Genomic DNA, 16,917 nt, shown 5'->3' on the forward strand with positions numbered 1-16,917 from the left:
TTCCGACGCCTTATCACGGACGCATAAACCATATCTCGGTGTCGTTGTGCGGATACCCTGTCGGTAGTGCAACGGAGCGGTTAGACTCCGAACGAAAGAGTGCGCACAACTGAACACATACCGAAATGACCTAAGCAACCAGGAGTCCGGTACGCTGGGACACGTTTAGTTTGCAATCTGCGCTGCCAGTATGCGGAATGGCATCTCGAGACGCTGCACGCTGACCGTTCTGGTAAGCGTGACAGTGTCGTTGGCCCTGCTCGTGCTGTACTACGTGTACGATGTGGACGTGTTAAGCACACCCAGACGTATGCTCCTGCAGCGTTACCGCGACCAGACGGGTGAGCTAGAACCTTCTACTCCAGGACGTCTAACACCGTCGACTGAAGGATTAAAGGAGCAAGTGGAAGATGACCTTGAACGTGCCGGTGGTTTTCGATTCGAGTACACAACCCGTGGACTTGATGCAAGGTATCCTACGCCACCGGGAGACATGGGCCAGCCGGTTGTGGCCAATACCAGCAACCCGGACGTTTCAGAGCTGGTCGATGCTGGCATCAGAACGCAAGGCTTCAATCAGTACGCATCCGATCTGATGTCAGTTCGGCGACGTTTACCCGAAATCCGTGATCCTTGGTGTCGTGTACCGGGCCGCTTCATAGCGAACCTTCCGCAGACCTCGATCGTGATCGTGTTCTACAATGAAGCATGGTCAGTCGTGCTGCGGACGGTTCACTCAGTGTTGGACCGATCTCCGGCCCATCTGGTGAAAGAGATCGTGCTCGTCGACGATAGTTCTACGTTGCGTGAGTACATAAAGAATGGCTTTCAGGAGACCGGTGTTTAATTCTGAGCTCGGCTCTTGACATTTCTAGCAAATCTTAAAGCCGAACTGGACGAGTACCTGCAACAGTACGAGAAGGTGCGTGTCATCAGGGCACCGGCCCGGTTGGGGTTGATTCGAGCAAGGATTTTCGGTGCGAAAAATACGACCTCCGAGGTGATTACGTTTCTGGACGCACACGTAGAGTGCACTGTCGGTACGTTTCATCCGGTTCCGTTTTATCGACAGATAAGAGATAATTCTCGTTCAACAATTATCGCATTGGTCTTTTGAATGGTAGTTGAATTCTGGTAACAAAATAACAACTTGTGATATAGATAAGCAGCCTCAGCACCGACTGCGATCGAATGAATCCAATCAAACAGAGCTACCTAAAATGGAACCGGACTACACCTTTGGCGTGAAATATAGGAAATTGGACAGCTCGATTCGATCGGATTACCTCAATCGAGGTCCGTGGTGAGGCTAAAAGTCTTCAACTCTTTAGAACCGTCTTCAAGATTTGATCCAAGATATTATCAAGACAACAAGATTTATGTGTTTGGTTTGAAAATCTTCCTACCAGGTTGGTTGGAGGCCCTCCTCGATGTGGTAGCTCGGAATGATACCACTATTGCCATCCCCACCATCGACTGGATTGACGAGAAGAATATGGCGCTGGTGTCCAACAAGTCACTCGGCTACATCGGTGCGTACGATTGGGATCTCAACTTTGGCTGGTGGGGTCGCTGGTCCATGAAGAAGCAGTACGCGAACAAAGTGGAACCGTTCGATACGCCCGCGATGGCCGGAGGGCTATTCTCGATCGATAGGAAGTTTTTCGAGCGACTCGGATGGTACGACGAAGGGTTCGATATCTACGGCATCGAGAACATCGAGCTGTCGATGAAGAGCTGGATGTGCGGCGGAAAGATGGTGACGGTACCGTGCTCCCGAGTGGCTCACATCCAGAAGGCCGGTCATCCCTATCTGCGCAACGAGAAGAAGGACGTGGTACGGGCGAACTCGATCCGGTTAGCGGAGGTGTGGATGGATGAGTACAAGCAGGTGATCTTCGATATCCATGGGATACCGCACTACCTGGAGGAGGAGTTCGGTCCGATCGCTGAACGGAAGGCCGTTCGGGAGCGGGCCGGATGTCGCAACTTCCGGTACTACATCGAGAACGCCTTCCCGGAGATGCGCAGCCCGTACGTGGCGGGTGCATTCCGCGGAGAGGTACACAATGTCGTGCTGGGCAACAGCTACTGCTTGGATTTTCGACGGGAGGGTAACTTCTTCGGGATGGCTCCGTGCGATGGCAAGCAGAAGACACAGTACTGGGCCCACAACTACTATCAGGAACTGAACAGCTACCGATACTGTATCGACTACACCGGGACGACTCTCGCCATGATCGGATGCCATCGGGGACGGGGCAACCAGGCGTGGCGCGTTCAAACCGATACCGGCCAACTGCAGAGTGTCAAGCACGACAAGTGTCTCGCCCTCAACCCGTCCTCTAACGTTACGCTCACGATGGAAACGTGCGACCCGCAGAGGGACTCCCAACGGTGGACCATGTCGTTTATCGAGCTGGATGTTACGCCGTTCCAAAAGAAACCCTAACGTACCTCGCGGTTTCCGGCTCAAGCCTTCGGTGTCGTATCGCACACGCTCAATTCGAACCCGAAAAGCCCCTAATCGTTTCGCCACCTACTTATCTACCTCCGATAGCATCGCCAACGACGTGGATAGAGGCGGTCGAGGCTTATCACGCGTTAACGCACGTCGACTTGAAGTGCTGTCCATCCATCCACCCAATCGGACGGAATCAGGTCATCAAAGACGGCAGAAGGGTACTGCCTATATCAATCGAGCGTCAATTTGCTTAGTTTTGCCATCACGTGTTTCATGTGTTTGAAAAGTTTACATTTATCAATGGCTAACGAACGCTTGAGAGCTTTTTATCGTGAAAATGGCGACGGAAGCGGTTTGAAGGGACGCATTAGCGCATATTTAGTTGAGTACGAGACACACAAGCATCCTGCACGCATCACATCCCGACAGTTGCCCCAACAGTGTAGAGATTCGAAGCGGTATTGTCTGTGTAATATAAAATGTATATAAAATAAAATGTGTAAGATAAAGTTGAACCAAACTAGCTTCGTGTCGAGTATTTTTAACTACGTCATCAAATGCAACAGTGCACCGGCGTTGCCAATTCGGTAGCGGATGCCTCAATTACTCAGAGTGGTGTCATGAAGGTACCATTACAACCGTGTTCAGCAGATAAGATGGCTGGACCATCATTGATGAGAAAACCAATCTGCCTGGAAACCGTAGATAGATCTGACAGCTGTCAGATCGATATCAGATAAAGGAGACGTTATCAGCGACGGTGTCGTTGGCGTGTCGTTTGATGTTTTCAGCGCGCAAAGTAAAGTGATTTTGGAATGTTTGAAAGGGTTAATTGATAGCGTAGGTGCAACAACAGGATTGATACATTTTCATGGATACCAAAAGAACACACTGTCTAATGCATTCTAGCGTACCGAGAGTGAAAACAAAACCTAGAAAACGGCCATTCCATTAAGCACAACATCACGGTGCAATCGCAAAGTGCTGCATAAGAAAAAACAAAACCAATGGGCAGAACATTTAACTAACTTGACGGTCTGGAAATATTTAAAAAAAAATGGAAACAGATAACGATAATCAGAAGCATACATTGAAGTGCCATCATGTTGAAGTGACGCAAGGGTGCACAAGCGCAAAAACCACAGACAACGTGCGCAAACGAAGTTAGTTCTTAGTGTGCTATCTTTTACCAAACGTGAGGTTTCGGTTGCATGTTGCCGATATTTTGCTGAAGGTTAGCAAACCAACTCGTCCCGCCAAACGGAAACGTTCGCACAGTTTGTCGTTGGTTGTTGTGCAGGTTATATTAAATTTAACTAAAGAGTTGCTGTGGCTGTTATAATAAATTATCGTGATTTAGTTCAGTAAATAAGCAGTAGAAAATATTCACAATCTATTTTGTTGAAACGAATTGTTAAGTTTATCAACGATATAAGAATCTTCTTATACAAGTCCGTGACTGGGTTCAATGCCCGATTGTGTGGTCCAAAGTGGAACAGCTAGCTTTATTATTTAAAGTTAAAACACTCCTCGAGATACACTACTCGAGCTACACTGCCCGTATGCGTACATGTATTAAACGGACTTTCCGTATCAATGATGTTGAAACTGACTCAGACGATAGTTATGTATTCTAAGTGCGAGCCGTTGAAAATAATCGTTAAAGTGGTTGACCGGAACGGCAATGCTTGTTCCTTATCGATTTCGACTGATTTTTCAATAATATTATCCAAGTAGCTGCTTTTAGTGCGTTACCTCACGTATTTAGCGTAGCTTGTGATTTTCCGCACATAATTAGCACAAAGCTAGATGTAGACAACAGTAAAACAGTATTGTCTAACCTTCTTCAAGTATCATTTTTTTCTTTCCCTACAACGCTTCAACACCCAAACATTGCCTCAACTGCAAGACGGCAATTTAAAACATGCAAATGTATAACAATCGTTGGGAATAACATCATAGGTTTCACTCTGCTCCTATCAGACGTTTGTGGCTCAACTCGAAACGAGCAGTTTTTTTATTAACTGGCGAAATCATATCGCACTTTTTTTCTACCGGCCCTCAAATTAAAACACACCCGAACTATTGTTTACAGCGATAGCGGCTCTTTACGATGCTTTATCTTACGACCGTTGGATAACTTCGGGCTCGGTTGACGCGGTTCGTTCTTCCGAAAAACACAGCATCTTAAGGGTTTGCATTCGAGGCACATTGGCCTAAATGACGTTGGCTTGATCGGGACAGTGTGTGAGCTGTTGACAAATTATCGGAACGGCTTCGGCATCGGTTGTGCCAACTGCACAAACAGACCCTCGTTGGAGGTGTTGTGGAGCATTGTGGATGGACAGTGCTTAGACGTGTCTCGGCCAGTATTCATGTAGACGTTTTTCGTTAATTCCGTGTGTCTGTGTAGGTGTCGGGGCAGCCAGAACTTTGTAGGGCCACCCGGAGCCACCGGCAACCTATCTAGCCGGCGGTAGTTGTCGATCGACGGAAGGCAAACGAGCTCGCACGCAAAATGCGTCCCACAGGCGTCCGGAAGACATTTGTGCTGAGTGTAAGCGTTGTCGTGCTGTTGGTGTATCTGTTTCTCAACGAGTTCTACAACGGTGGCCGGGGACGGTTTGCGGACGTGGTCAGAAGAGTGTATCCACTGCAGTCGAAGGACGAAGGATCGGTTGCTGTCGTTGATGGAGATGCTGTCGACACAAATTCCACCACCGACACTACACCGACGGAAGGTACGACGTACACGTACGTCTACACAACGATCGGACTAGACCCACGGTATCCGGTACCACCCGGAGACCTCGGTACCGAGGTGAAGGTCAATAACAACGATAGTGAGGTGGCAACAATGATCCTAAACGGTATGGTTAACCAGGGCCTCAACCAGTACTCGTCCGATCTGATGTCGGTACGGCGAAGGTTGTTGGACGTGCGAGATCCCTGGTGCCGTGAAGCTGGCCGCTACCCAACCGACCTACCGGCGACTTCTATAGTGATCGTGTTCTACAATGAGGCGTGGTCCGTGCTCGTCCGTACCGTGCACTCTATCCTCGATCGATCGCCTGCAAATTTGGTGAGCGAGATCGTACTCGTGGATGACTTCAGTAATTTGCGTGAGTTGAAAAAGACCCAACTTCGCCTTTTGTTTAAAGCGTAATAGTAAGAAACTTAACCTATTTGCCCCCCTTTGCAGCTCATCTGAAGACACAGCTTGAGGAGTATTTTGCACCAATGTTAAAGGTACGGATTCTGCGCGCCCCGAAGAGACTGGGACTGATCCGGGCCAGAATGTTTGGAGGAAAGAGTACCAAAACGAAGGTTATTACCTACCTAGACGCACACGTCGAGGTCACAGTAGGTGAGACAATGGGCAAACGTCCTCGGAACTATAGAATCATTGCTTATGTCACATTTACCACTGATCACAGGTTGGCTGGAGGCACTGATTGACCCGGTTGCCAAGAACAGCACCACGATCGCCATCCCAACGATCGACTGGATCGACGAGAACAACATGAAGCACCGAACGGAGAACGCACCCACGTTTGTCGGGGCGTACGATTGGGATCTCAACTTTGGCTGGTGGGGTCGATGGTCACAGAAGAAAAAATACGAAAACAAGATGGAACCGTTCGATACACCCGCCATGGCCGGAGGGTTGTTTACGATCAGCCGGGAGTTCTTTGATCGCCTCGGGTGGTACGACGAGGGCTTCGATATCTACGGCATCGAGAACATCGAGCTGTCGATGAAGAGTTGGATGTGCGGTGGGAAGATGGTGACGGTACCGTGCTCCCGAGTGGGCCACATCCAAAAAGCGGGCCATCCGTACCTCGCCAAAGAAAGCAAGGACGTGGTACGGGCGAACTCGATCCGGATGGCCGAGGTGTGGATGGATGAGTTCAAGGGCATTATCTTCGGCATCTATGGCATTCCACACTACCTGGAGGAGGAGTTTGGCTCAGTCGCGACGCGCAAAGCGGTTCGCGAGGGAGCGAAATGCGCCAAATTCCAGTACTATCTCGAAAATGCCTTCCCCGAAATGCATAACCCTCTGGTGCCGGGTGCGTTCCGTGGCGAGGTGCACAATGGGGCGCTCGGTAATACCAGCTGTCTGACGTACCGCAGGACGGACGCGTTCCTCGGTATGGCCCCGTGCGATGGCCAGCAGAAATCGCAATTCTGGACACACAACTACTACCAGGAGCTGAATAGCTATAGAAACTGCATAGATGCTGTCAGCAGCAAAGTGGAAGTGTACCAGTGCCACCGTTCGCGAGGAAATCAGGCATGGAAGTACCTGGTGGACACACAACAGATACTAAGTGTCAAACAAGAGACGTGCCTCTCGTTGGATCTACGGACGAACGTCACGATCATACTTACTACCTGCGATGCCCTGAAGCCTGAGCAGAAGTGGCCGGTGAAATTCATCGAGCTGGATGTGTCAATGCTGATCGAAGCCCAGCAGAAAAAAACGTGACAACTCGAATCGAAAGCAATAAAAATAAGTCTGTTTAAGTAAACAATGCCACGTACAAATGAAACCCTGAGACATTAGGTCAAAATAGCATATATTTCAATGCCTTGGATTCATCTAATACATTTTTGTTTTTGCTCTCCAACTAAGTATAGAAGGTATGGATAGATGTACGCAAAAAAATTTCTCAGCTTGTTTTTCTTGCAAGACGAATGACGTTGTAGAACACATAGAGGTGACCTCTTCTGATACATTGCCGAAAAAGACGTCAATTGAAGCACTTTTCTACGATAAACCTGGTGACAGAAAACCGTCTTCTAGTACACAATGGCATGATTGAATGAAACAACGGAAAACTTCCGAGAAAGAGGCGAGCGAAAATGCGATAAAATTCTAGTGCAAATGTGGTCCTCAAACTGAATGCACCGTGTTTGAGCTTAGGTTTAAATTCTGCTACAAACACTCGATGGCTCCATCACCGCACATCGGATGTTGTGATTGTTCGGTGGTGTTAGTTTTGATAACTCTTGTTGGCCTGAATCTTCTCTTTCACATATATGATGATACGGTGATTCAGGTTAGCGAACGATGGAATCTCATCTCAAGCGCAGGGCGCAGCAAAGCGAAAGAAACCTTAGACTCCAACGATCACTCGTTACGATCACTCGCCAGCTCGTATTCTCCACCAGGACACCTGGGAAGTGCAGTGAAGTTGGATTATTCCGACCGAGAAGTAGCTTCCCTTGTGGAGACGAGTATCAAACGGCATGGGTTCAATGAGTACGCAGCCACATTGATGTCTTTGAGGCGTGTACTGCCAGATCTTCGTGTTGCTCAGTGTAAGGGAAGCACTCGTGAAGTTCCACGGTTAAAGAAAACATCTATTGTGATAGTATTTTTCAACGAACCGTGGTCAGTGTTGGTAAGAACTGTCCACTCCGTGCTGGATAACACTCCGGCACATCTGATTGATGAGATCCTTTTAGTCGATGACTGTTCCTATCTGTGTAAGTGTTACCTTGCTAGCGATCAATCGGATATGCATTTAAAAGCTCTCTGGTGTTTATTCCGATATCAGCACACTTGAGAACGCGACTCGAGGAATATTTCAGACCATACCCTGCAGTGCGGATCTTACGGGCCCCGGAAAGGTTAGGGCTGATTAGGGCACGGGTTTTCGGATCGAAAAACACCACCGCACCTCTGCTAACGTTTCTTGACGCACACGTTGAGTGCACCAAAGGTGAGGTGAGAAGACTTTTCTCCGCTGAAGTTTAGTAGACAAAGGAACTTCCTTTCGATTTCGATCACAGGATGGTTGGAACCATTGGTCGGTGAAGTGATAAAGAATGCAACGACAATCGCCGTCCCACTGATCGACCGTATAGACGACAACGATATGCATCTAATCCGGAACGTGTCATCCGGTCTGATCGGGGCGTTTGAGTGGGATCTCAACTTTGGCTGGTGGTACCGCTCGAGCCTCCCGTCCCGACCGCAGCCAGAGCAGGCCCCAGCCGAACCCTTCGAGACACCAGCCATGGCCGGTGGTATATTCACCATTGCACGATCCTTTTTCGCACGTCTCGGTTGGTACGACGAACAGTTTCAGGTGTATGGGATGGAAAATAGCGAGCTCTCGATCAAAGGTTGGATGTGCGGCGGGAAGATCCTCACCGTGCCCTGTTCCCACGTGGCGCACATCCGCAAACGGGCGCATCCTTTCATCGATCCTTTCGGGCGCCTGAATGTGACGTTCCGGAATTCGGTGCGACTGGCCGAGGTGTGGATGGACGAGTATCGACAGATCGTGTACGATGTCAACGGGATTCCCGGCTACAGGGAGGACCTGTTTGGATCGGTGCAGGAGCGAAAGCGAATTCGTGCGCGAGCAGGTTGTCAACCGTTTCGCAACTACCTGCAAAGAGCATACCCGGAGATGCCGTCCCCTATCGTGCCGGGAGCGTTCCGGGGTGAGGTGCACAATGCCGACCTAGGGAACGCAACTTGTTTGACGGCGCATCAACACGAAGCACCCTTTATGGCCGCCTGCGATAACCGGAACGAGACCCAGTTCTGGACGCATACTTTCTACAACGAGTTGAACAGCTTCAAGCGGTGTATCGATGTGGGAACCAACGGAGTTCAAGTAACGCAAAACCTGTGCCACCGAATGCGTGGTTCTCAGGCGTGGCACTACGATGTAGATAATGGACAGCTCCGTAATCTTGAGTCTCTGAAGTGTCTAGCAGTTGACACCCGCTCCAGGAACAACGCAGTCCAGCTGGAACCTTGCGCCGTCGACCAGCTGCATCAAAAGTGGTACGTGACGTTGGTGAAGTACGAGTTTTGGGAGCCATTTCAATAAACGGATGTCAAGATGACGCCAACCATGTGTTTCGATCTTGTTACTCTCTTTGTCAAACACACTTTTCCCTAACAAAGAGGTCACATTGTATTGCGAATGACACGTTTCTTATATATGGTAGAGTTTAGGTTGGATCGTTCGCAATTGACTAGTTCCAACGGCTTCACAAACCAGTACAGTCGATTGAGTTGTATAGAAAAACTTGGGAAGATTTCGTGCGTAATGTCGGGGAACTTGTTCCGTTCTTGGTTTCTACAACAACGAATAATTTGTTGTTCGTTTTGTGCTGTTGTTTTACTGTTAAATTACACCCTCTTCCGCTATGAAGTAGAACTTCGACGTGTCTATTTGAAAGCTTACTACCAGTATATATCCAGCTCCATGCCACAAGATGTGACTCATCCACCCGGTGACCTGGGAGTGTCGGTTCTTGTCAACCGAACGAACCCCAATACGGTCGCCCAAATCAACCGATCCTTGCGACGGTACGGACTCAACGAGTACGCATCGGACTTGGTGTCGGTTCGGAGGCGACTGCCAGATGTTCGGGATCCATGGTGTTTGGAGCCGAACCGGTTGCTTTCGGTGCTTCCTGCCACCTCGGTCGTGATTGTGTTCTACAATGAATTATGGTCGGTCCTGGTACGTTCCGTGCACTCGGTGCTCGATAGGACCCCGCCCCATCTGCTACGCGAGATCATCCTTGTAGACGATGGATCACACTTTCGTAAGTTGTGATCAATTAGATTCGAGTAATTACACAGGTAATTAAATCCACTTTTCGGTTGATTCGCTAGCGTTCCTTAAGACACCGCTTGAGGAATACTTTCAACAGTACGCGAAGGTGAAAATCCGTCGGACAAAGCAACGGTTGGGTTTGATTCGAGCGCGAATGTTCGGCGCCAAGCAGGCCTCGGCGGAGATTCTAACCTTTCTCGACGCCCATGTGGAATGCACGAAGGGTAAGGTATTTGTCAATTCGTTGACCTCTGGAGGTTGATACTGATTGCTTCTGTTTCAGGTTGGATTGAACCACTGCTGGATCTGGTGGCTCGGAACTCCACCACGATCGCTATCCCCACGATCGATCGTATCGATGAGATTGATATGCAATTTAAAACCAAAGACTCGCTCCTGCAGGCGGGTGCGTTCGAATGGGACCTCAACTTTGGCTGGTGCGATCGGAATCTTCTGCACAAGCGTTACGCCCATCGTTCCGAGCCGTTCGAAACGCCGGCCATGGCCGGTGGCCTGTTTACGATCAATCGGGGGTTCTTCGAGCGGCTCGGTTGGTACGACGAAGGTTTCCTCATCTACGGACTGGAAAACATTGAGCTGTCGATGAAGTGTTGGATGTGCGGAGGCACCCTTCTTACCGTGCCGTGTTCGCGGGTCGGCCACATCCAGAAGTGGACCCATCCGTATCTGTTCAACTTAACGGTGGATGTCGAACTGTACAACTCCGTCCGCCTCGCCGAGGTGTGGATGGACGAGTACCGCCAGGTCGTGCTGGATGTCAACGGTGTCCGACGCTACACAGAGAACCTCTTCGGGTCGGTTAGCGACCGGAAGCGTGCAAGGGAGCGTGCCAACTGTAAACCCTTCCGGTACTACCTCGAGCGTGCCTTTCCGGAGCTCAAATCTCCCGCCATCTTAGGTCAGTTTCGGGGTGAGGTGCGCAATGTTGCCCTGGGAAACAACTTCTGTCTCGCCGTGGGACGACTTGTGGGTAGTGTTCCGCATATGTCCCAGTGTGACGGGCGGGAGGAACAGTACTGGAGCCATAGCTACTTTCAGGATATCAACTCATACAAGAAGTGTTTGGAATATTCAGGAACACACTTGGGAGCAATCACTTGCCATCGGAGACGAGGCAACCAGGAGTGGATGTACGTGTATGAAACGGGACAAATTTGGAGCACGAAACACAACCAATGCTTAGCGGTGCAAGCGGCACAAAATGACTCACTCATGATGGAAGAGTGTAACGTAACCAGCAAATATCAGCAGTGGCGAGTTAATCAGGTAGAGTATGAGTTTTTGAAGAAAAACTAGCGTCTAGGGATTGAGTGGCCTTTTAATTGTCTATTTATGAATCTTAAGCGTATAACTTGTCCACTTCTATCCACGTCACATAAAACCACATGGGAAAATGTTAGATGTCATCAATAAATGAATTAATCCTTGATGACAACCCGACGCAGGGACAAAAGTAATTGATAACGTTGAAAGTCGCAAGGAATGCGGGGAGCATCTGTAAGAAGTTACTGATGAAGCTGTTGAAGTTACAGATGAAGCTGTATAGGTATGATTAAAACTTAAGTTGGTTTCTGTTTCAAGAACTAGGCATGAAGTTTTACACGGAAATCATTGTTATTGTAACTTGTCTATTCAGTACCACCATCGCTATAACTTCGAAGTCATTTTTTCGAGTGATACCTCTTTTACATAAATATTACTAGCAGACAATATTAAACTTGACTTTTTTCAGCTCTAACAAGGTACGGCAACAGTGGGAAAATAAAACAAAAAAATTATTGCGATTAAACGAGAGCATTGATAGTGAAACGAGTTGGACTCATGATGATAAATGGATTTGTACAAATCAAAGAAATTTGTCAAAATAAAGTTAAGTTTAAAAACAATGCCACTAGAAAGGATTCAGATTTTCTACAAAAAAATTCGACACCGAAAATGAAAAGACCACATAGCTATTACATGTCTTCTGTTTTCCACCATCGTTCGGTATAGTGAAGAAACCAGTAAACTCCTGCAAACCCGGATGTGATTCCTTGACGTCACACTGTAAAGGAACAGCTGCGTCCCCGGTACTACGTTCTGGCCTGGGTAAGCAACCATAACCATGTGCAACGATGAAAAACCTTTGGCTAAATTTCGTAACCGAACCTCTCTCGGGACGGTAGAACCGAAATATGTTATGTGCACCCAATTCGTCATCACCGCCCGGATGAACGAATGTAGTTGTTGTCATTAAATGGGTTCACATGGGCACTGAGACAACTTGCATTGGATGATTACCATCAAGCATATTTAATCCAAAAGTTGAAAACACAACGAACTACGTTGTTAGACGACAATATTTGCTTTGTTTTCCTGTAGGTGTACAAAAACGGGACCCTGGCCGTTTTTCGAGTCAGTATAACTCGAGGTTGTGAGAAACACTAGCCTTTAGTGTCAATTAGCTTCCAACAACTATGCCCAGAAGATGTACAACACGCAAGCTCCTTTCGGTAGCGAGCTACTTGATACTCTTCGCCGTGGCGTGCATAGTGTACAAGAACTGCTTGTTAAATTTGAAGCATCATAGCATACCACATCCAGACAATGGCGCTCGTCCAACACATGAGTTCAACATAACGAAGGCCGGTGAGCTTCCCGGCGATATGGGACGCCCGGTAATCATGGACCTTAACGACACCTCCGTGCAAGAGTTAGTCCAGGCGGGCTTGAAAACGTTTGGCTACAACGAGTATGCATCGGACCTCATGTCCGTCCGGCGACGGTTGCCCGACGTGAGAGCTCCGTGGTGTCGCGTGCAGGAAGGGAAGAGTGAATCATCGTTGCCACCGACTTCGATCGTGATGGTGTTCCACAACGAGGCTTGGTCGGTGTTGCTACGGTCCGTGCACTCCATCCTCGACCGAACGCCGGCTCATTTGATTCGGGAAATCCTGCTCGTCGATGACTTTTCAACTGCACGTAAGTGAAGAAAAATTAAATTGATAAAAGATGAAAACACTCTGCTTGCTTTCCAGCTTGTTTGAAAACCCGGCTGGATGACTATTTCAAAGACTTTCCAAAGGTGCGCATCCTACGAGCTCCTAGAAGGTTAGGTCTAATCGCGGCCAAGGTTTTTGGGGGAAAGGCGTCCAGCGAAAAGATCATCACCTTTCTCGACGCTCACGTCGAGTGTACCGTGGGTAGGTGCGAAGATCGCCAGTCGTGCACCAGGTTGTACATTTCTTTCCTTCCACCGAACAGGATGGTTAGAGCCTCTTCTAAGAGAAGTCGCAGCTAACGAGAATACCATCGCCATTCCGACGATCGATCAAATCGACCCTATGTCCATGGAGCTGCAGACAGACTTTGCTCCCCGAGTAGTTGGTGCGTTTCGGTGGGATCTCAACTTCGGATGGTGGGGTCGTGCGGCGATGATGAAGCGCTACGCGAACCCGTACGTTCCGTTCGATACACCCGCCATGGCCGGAGGACTGTTCACGATCGGAAGAGCCTTTTTCGAGCGACTCGGTTGGTACGACGAAGGATTCGATATCTACGGCATCGAGAACATTGAGCTGTCGATGAAGAGCTGGATGTGCGGCGGTCGGATGGTGATCGTACCGTGCTCCCGTGTAGCACACGTCTGGAAACGTACCCATCCGTACCTTGACCGGGTCAACGTTGATGTCATCCTACGGAACTCGATGCGGTTGGCCGAAGTGTGGATGGACGAGTACCGGCAAGTGATCTTCGACGTTTACGGCGTTCCACGGTACTTTGAGGATCTGTTCGGGTCGGTCGACGAACGGAAGGCCGTCCGGAAACGGGCCCAGTGTGGCACCTTTCGGAACTACATCCTCCAAAACTTCCCGGAGATAACGAACCCGCTCGTACCCGGTGCATTCCGAGGCGAAGTACGCAACGCTGCCTTGTCGCCGGACCTCTGTCTGACGCGCTCTTTTGCCACCAAAACGCTTTCGATGGCTCCGTGCGATGGCCTCAAGCAGCAGCAGTTCTGGACGCACAACTTCTACCACGAGCTCAACAACTACTCCACGTGCATTGAACCGAAGCGACTCCCTATTCCCCATCGCTATCGAGCCGAGTTGGCTCGGTGTAACCGGGTTGAGAAACCAGGAAGCCAGCGCTGGAGCTATCTGCTGTCAAGCGAACAAATCCGGAGTGAGAGTGTAGGTCAATGCCTTGCCGTAGACAGCTCTCGATCGATCACGATCGAACCATGCGATTCAATGAGCAGCAATCAAAGGTGGTCGATAACATTAGTCGAATTGGATGATACGATCTTTCGGTATAACTAACTTCAAATGATTGACTAAAAGCACAAGTATTATGAGACTTCTTATACATATTTATCGTCGATAAAACTACTAATAGATATACATATGTACTGAAATAATTAAGCACTTATCTCTCAAACGCGCTTATTTGATTGACTCAACTCTCCAAGAAAACACAACCAGATAATTAGAACTGAGGCACATACAATCATTTTGTAAAATAGAAAAAAAAAATGTATAAACATATATGTTGTGGAATAATGTCTTAAGATAAAACCCCCACAAGGGTAACGTATGAGCCTTCTGGAATGTGTTCGCTCCTTCATTTAAAAAATTCACCTGTCATGCTTATCCCACGTAATTGAAGTGGCTGTAAAAATACATTTATAAATACTATTCTTCAGTTGAAACATGTTTGCGTAGTGTTACGCGCCACAAACAATCCGGGACATTTAATTTTGCTGTATCTTACATGCGGTGGAAACAAAGGGCAGTGAAAGTTACAACCATAACCTCACTTAAGTTCAGTCGGAATGACTAACACCGTCCATTTTGCTGCCCTTGGCCATGGCTCCGCATCCACGCACGTCGGAGTAGCTGTTTTACATAACAATAATCTGAAGCTCATCTCGCAATCGACTCTGTACGATCATGTCAGCGCATCATTTAATGGCCGGTTTTGTGAGTTGTTCCGATCAGTCGCATGTGCTAACGTTGTGAAAATGACGTTCCTCCCGATGCGGACACTTACCATTGGGTTTGTGGCCATCTCGCTGGTGACGGGACAGTTCGATCCACACTTCAAGGCAGGCCACAGTGCGATCGTGCAGTTGTTCGAGTGGCGCTACGAAGACATTGCCCGGGAGTGTCGGGAATATTTGGGTCCGAGTGGGTTTGGCGGTGTGCAACTTTCTCCGGTGAACGAGGTACGGGACGGTGACTCGTGGATGGACCGGTACGAGCCCGTATCGTACCGTTTGGTGAGTCGCTCCGGATCGGAGCTGGCTCTCCGCTCGATGGTGGAAACGTGCAACGAGGCCGGTGTAAGGGTTTACGTTGAGGTGGTGCTGAACCATATGGCGCGGACAGTCAACAACCAGGGTTCGATCCGAGGGACGGGCGGTTCGATCGTCAACCCGACCACTCGCGACTACCCGGACGCACCGTACAGCGCGGGTGACTTTAACGACCCCTGCCGGATTGTGAATCCACACGATCCGCACGAACTGCGCCATTGCTGGAAGGAGGATCGGCCCGATCTGAACCACGGCCTGGCTCGGGTTCGCCAGCGGATTGTGGACTTTCTCAACCGTCTGCTGGCGCTCGGCGTGGCGGGGTTCTTCGTCGATTCCGCGCTGTACATGTGGCCGCACGATCTACGCTCCATCTTCGATCGGGTGCACAATTTGAGCGTTGCTGGTGGAATCTTCTCGCCCGGAACACGTCCGTTCGTCTGTTACGATCTATCCTACCATGGGACGGGAACTCCGGGTGTCACTTGGACCGAGTACGCCGACCTCGGCATGATCGCGATCGATCGATTCGCATACGACATCGGGGACGTGCTGTTGAGGCGCAAACCGTTTCACTACTTTGTCCACCTTGGTACCAGGCTCGGCTACGTCCCCCGGGAGAAGGCGCTCATTTACGCCTCCAGTCCAGCGCTACAACGACTTCCCGATGCCGATGGAGACCTCTGGGTGGTATCGGTGAAGAATAGACGAGCGTACCAGATCGCCCTGGCCTTTATGCTCTCCCACCGGTACGGAGTGGCACGCATCACCAGTTCGTACGACTTCAGCGACCCTTCGGAGGGTCCTCCGAGCGATGGCCGTGGAAACATCGAACCGGTGCAGTTCCACGATGCTGGCGAACCTTGCAAGAAACCGTGGGTTTGCGAGCACCGTTGGCCGATTGTGCAGAAGATGGTACGGTTCCGGCGAGCCACGAACGGAACCGGCGTGGTCAGCTGGGTGGACAATGGCCAGAACCAGATCGCTTTCTGTCGCGATCGGGTCGGATTTGTGGCGTTCAATGCGGAAGTCTCGCTCACGCTCAAGGCTCCAGTGTACACGTGCCTTGACGAGGGATCGTACTGCGATCTTATCAGCGGTGGAGGGGATCCGGTCGATCCCGGGGGCGAGTGTTCCGGATCCACCATCACCGTGGACGATGAGGGAAGGACGGAGGTGTTCATCCGGGGCCATCTTGATGAGCCATTCCTGGCGTTACTCGCGACCATTCAACCGGAGTAGAAGCTTCGATTCCTTACGATTGCCTCCCCTCCAGATAAAATTAACAATCAACTAAATGTTGTTTAAAGATGAGGAACTGTAGCAACAGCTTAAGGGAATAATAAATGCAAGATAAACCTCACTTCTCTTCTTCTTCTATTTGGCGTAACGACCTTGTTGGTCATGCCTGCCCGTTAAGGGCTTACGAGACTTGTTTCCCTGTTGTACGTGGATAGTCAGTCCTCTCGTACAGGGGAGGGTCCGGTCTCGGTTGGAATTCGAACCCACGCCGTCGAGACGTAAGAAGTAGACGTAACGATGAA

At 49.5% G+C, this 16,917-nt stretch overlaps 6 protein-coding genes across 6 annotated transcripts; all 6 read left to right on the top strand.

The window, feature by feature from the left end:
- Nucleotides 1-190: 190 nt before the first annotated feature.
- On the top strand, nt 191-2,984 carry LOC131269195 (putative polypeptide N-acetylgalactosaminyltransferase 9). Its single transcript, XM_058271536.1, has 4 exons — nt 191-341; nt 411-806; nt 876-1,040; nt 1,410-2,984. The coding sequence occupies exons 1-4, from the start codon at nt 191-193 to the stop codon at nt 2,450-2,452; spliced, it is 1,755 nt and encodes a 584-aa protein (XP_058127519.1). The 3' UTR covers nt 2,453-2,984.
- A 1,998-nt stretch (nt 2,985-4,982) lies between these two features.
- On the top strand, nt 4,983-6,956 carry LOC131269206 (putative polypeptide N-acetylgalactosaminyltransferase 9). The gene is made up of 3 exons (XM_058271547.1): nt 4,983-5,586; nt 5,667-5,831; nt 5,902-6,956. Exons 1-3 carry the CDS (start codon nt 4,983-4,985, stop codon nt 6,954-6,956), a joined length of 1,824 nt encoding a protein of 607 aa, XP_058127530.1.
- Nucleotides 6,957-7,419: 463 nt separating this feature from the next.
- On the top strand, nt 7,420-9,321 carry LOC131269216 (putative polypeptide N-acetylgalactosaminyltransferase 9). The gene is made up of 3 exons (XM_058271559.1): nt 7,420-7,960; nt 8,032-8,196; nt 8,267-9,321. The coding sequence occupies exons 1-3, from the start codon at nt 7,420-7,422 to the stop codon at nt 9,319-9,321; spliced, it is 1,761 nt and encodes a 586-aa protein (XP_058127542.1).
- Nucleotides 9,322-9,702: 381 nt separating this feature from the next.
- On the top strand, nt 9,703-11,376 carry LOC131269226 (putative polypeptide N-acetylgalactosaminyltransferase 9). The gene is made up of 3 exons (XM_058271570.1): nt 9,703-10,048; nt 10,119-10,283; nt 10,343-11,376. Exons 1-3 carry the CDS (start codon nt 9,703-9,705, stop codon nt 11,374-11,376), a joined length of 1,545 nt encoding a protein of 514 aa, XP_058127553.1.
- Nucleotides 11,377-12,536: 1,160 nt separating this feature from the next.
- LOC131269236 (putative polypeptide N-acetylgalactosaminyltransferase 9) lies at nt 12,537-14,381 on the top strand. The gene is made up of 3 exons (XM_058271581.1): nt 12,537-13,041; nt 13,098-13,262; nt 13,324-14,381. Exons 1-3 carry the CDS (start codon nt 12,537-12,539, stop codon nt 14,379-14,381), a joined length of 1,728 nt encoding a protein of 575 aa, XP_058127564.1.
- A 701-nt stretch (nt 14,382-15,082) lies between these two features.
- Nucleotides 15,083-16,615, top strand: LOC131269249 (alpha-amylase 4N-like). Its single transcript, XM_058271589.1, has one exon. It carries the CDS (start codon nt 15,083-15,085, stop codon nt 16,613-16,615), a length of 1,533 nt encoding a protein of 510 aa, XP_058127572.1.
- The last annotated feature ends 302 nt before the right edge of the window (nt 16,616-16,917 follow it).

Source organism: Anopheles coustani, chromosome 3 (assembly GCF_943734705.1).
Source record: "Anopheles coustani chromosome 3, idAnoCousDA_361_x.2, whole genome shotgun sequence".
In the NCBI taxonomy this organism is placed as follows: domain Eukaryota; kingdom Metazoa; phylum Arthropoda; class Insecta; order Diptera; family Culicidae; genus Anopheles; species Anopheles coustani.

Coding starts and splice junctions, on each gene's coding strand:
- LOC131269226 (XM_058271570.1), top strand. CDS start 9,703: ATGCCACAAGATGTGACTCATCCACCCGGTGACCTGGGAGTGTCGGTT. Junction 10,049..10,118: donor AGACGATGGATCACACTTTC/GTAAGTTGTGAT, acceptor TTGATTCGCTAG/CGTTCCTTAAGACACCGCTT. Junction 10,284..10,342: donor CCATGTGGAATGCACGAAGG/GTAAGGTATTTG, acceptor CTTCTGTTTCAG/GTTGGATTGAACCACTGCTG.
- LOC131269206 (XM_058271547.1), top strand. CDS start 4,983: ATGCGTCCCACAGGCGTCCGGAAGACATTTGTGCTGAGTGTAAGCGTT. Junction 5,587..5,666: donor GGATGACTTCAGTAATTTGC/GTGAGTTGAAAA, acceptor CCCCCTTTGCAG/CTCATCTGAAGACACAGCTT. Junction 5,832..5,901: donor ACACGTCGAGGTCACAGTAG/GTGAGACAATGG, acceptor CACTGATCACAG/GTTGGCTGGAGGCACTGATT.
- LOC131269236 (XM_058271581.1), top strand. CDS start 12,537: ATGCCCAGAAGATGTACAACACGCAAGCTCCTTTCGGTAGCGAGCTAC. Junction 13,042..13,097: donor CGATGACTTTTCAACTGCAC/GTAAGTGAAGAA, acceptor CTTGCTTTCCAG/CTTGTTTGAAAACCCGGCTG. Junction 13,263..13,323: donor TCACGTCGAGTGTACCGTGG/GTAGGTGCGAAG, acceptor TCCACCGAACAG/GATGGTTAGAGCCTCTTCTA.
- LOC131269216 (XM_058271559.1), top strand. CDS start 7,420: ATGGCTCCATCACCGCACATCGGATGTTGTGATTGTTCGGTGGTGTTA. Junction 7,961..8,031: donor CGATGACTGTTCCTATCTGT/GTAAGTGTTACC, acceptor TTCCGATATCAG/CACACTTGAGAACGCGACTC. Junction 8,197..8,266: donor ACACGTTGAGTGCACCAAAG/GTGAGGTGAGAA, acceptor TTTCGATCACAG/GATGGTTGGAACCATTGGTC.
- LOC131269249 (XM_058271589.1), top strand. CDS start 15,083: ATGACGTTCCTCCCGATGCGGACACTTACCATTGGGTTTGTGGCCATC.
- LOC131269195 (XM_058271536.1), top strand. CDS start 191: ATGCGGAATGGCATCTCGAGACGCTGCACGCTGACCGTTCTGGTAAGC. Junction 807..875: donor CGACGATAGTTCTACGTTGC/GTGAGTACATAA, acceptor TGACATTTCTAG/CAAATCTTAAAGCCGAACTG. Junction 1,041..1,409: donor ACACGTAGAGTGCACTGTCG/GTACGTTTCATC, acceptor TCTTCCTACCAG/GTTGGTTGGAGGCCCTCCTC.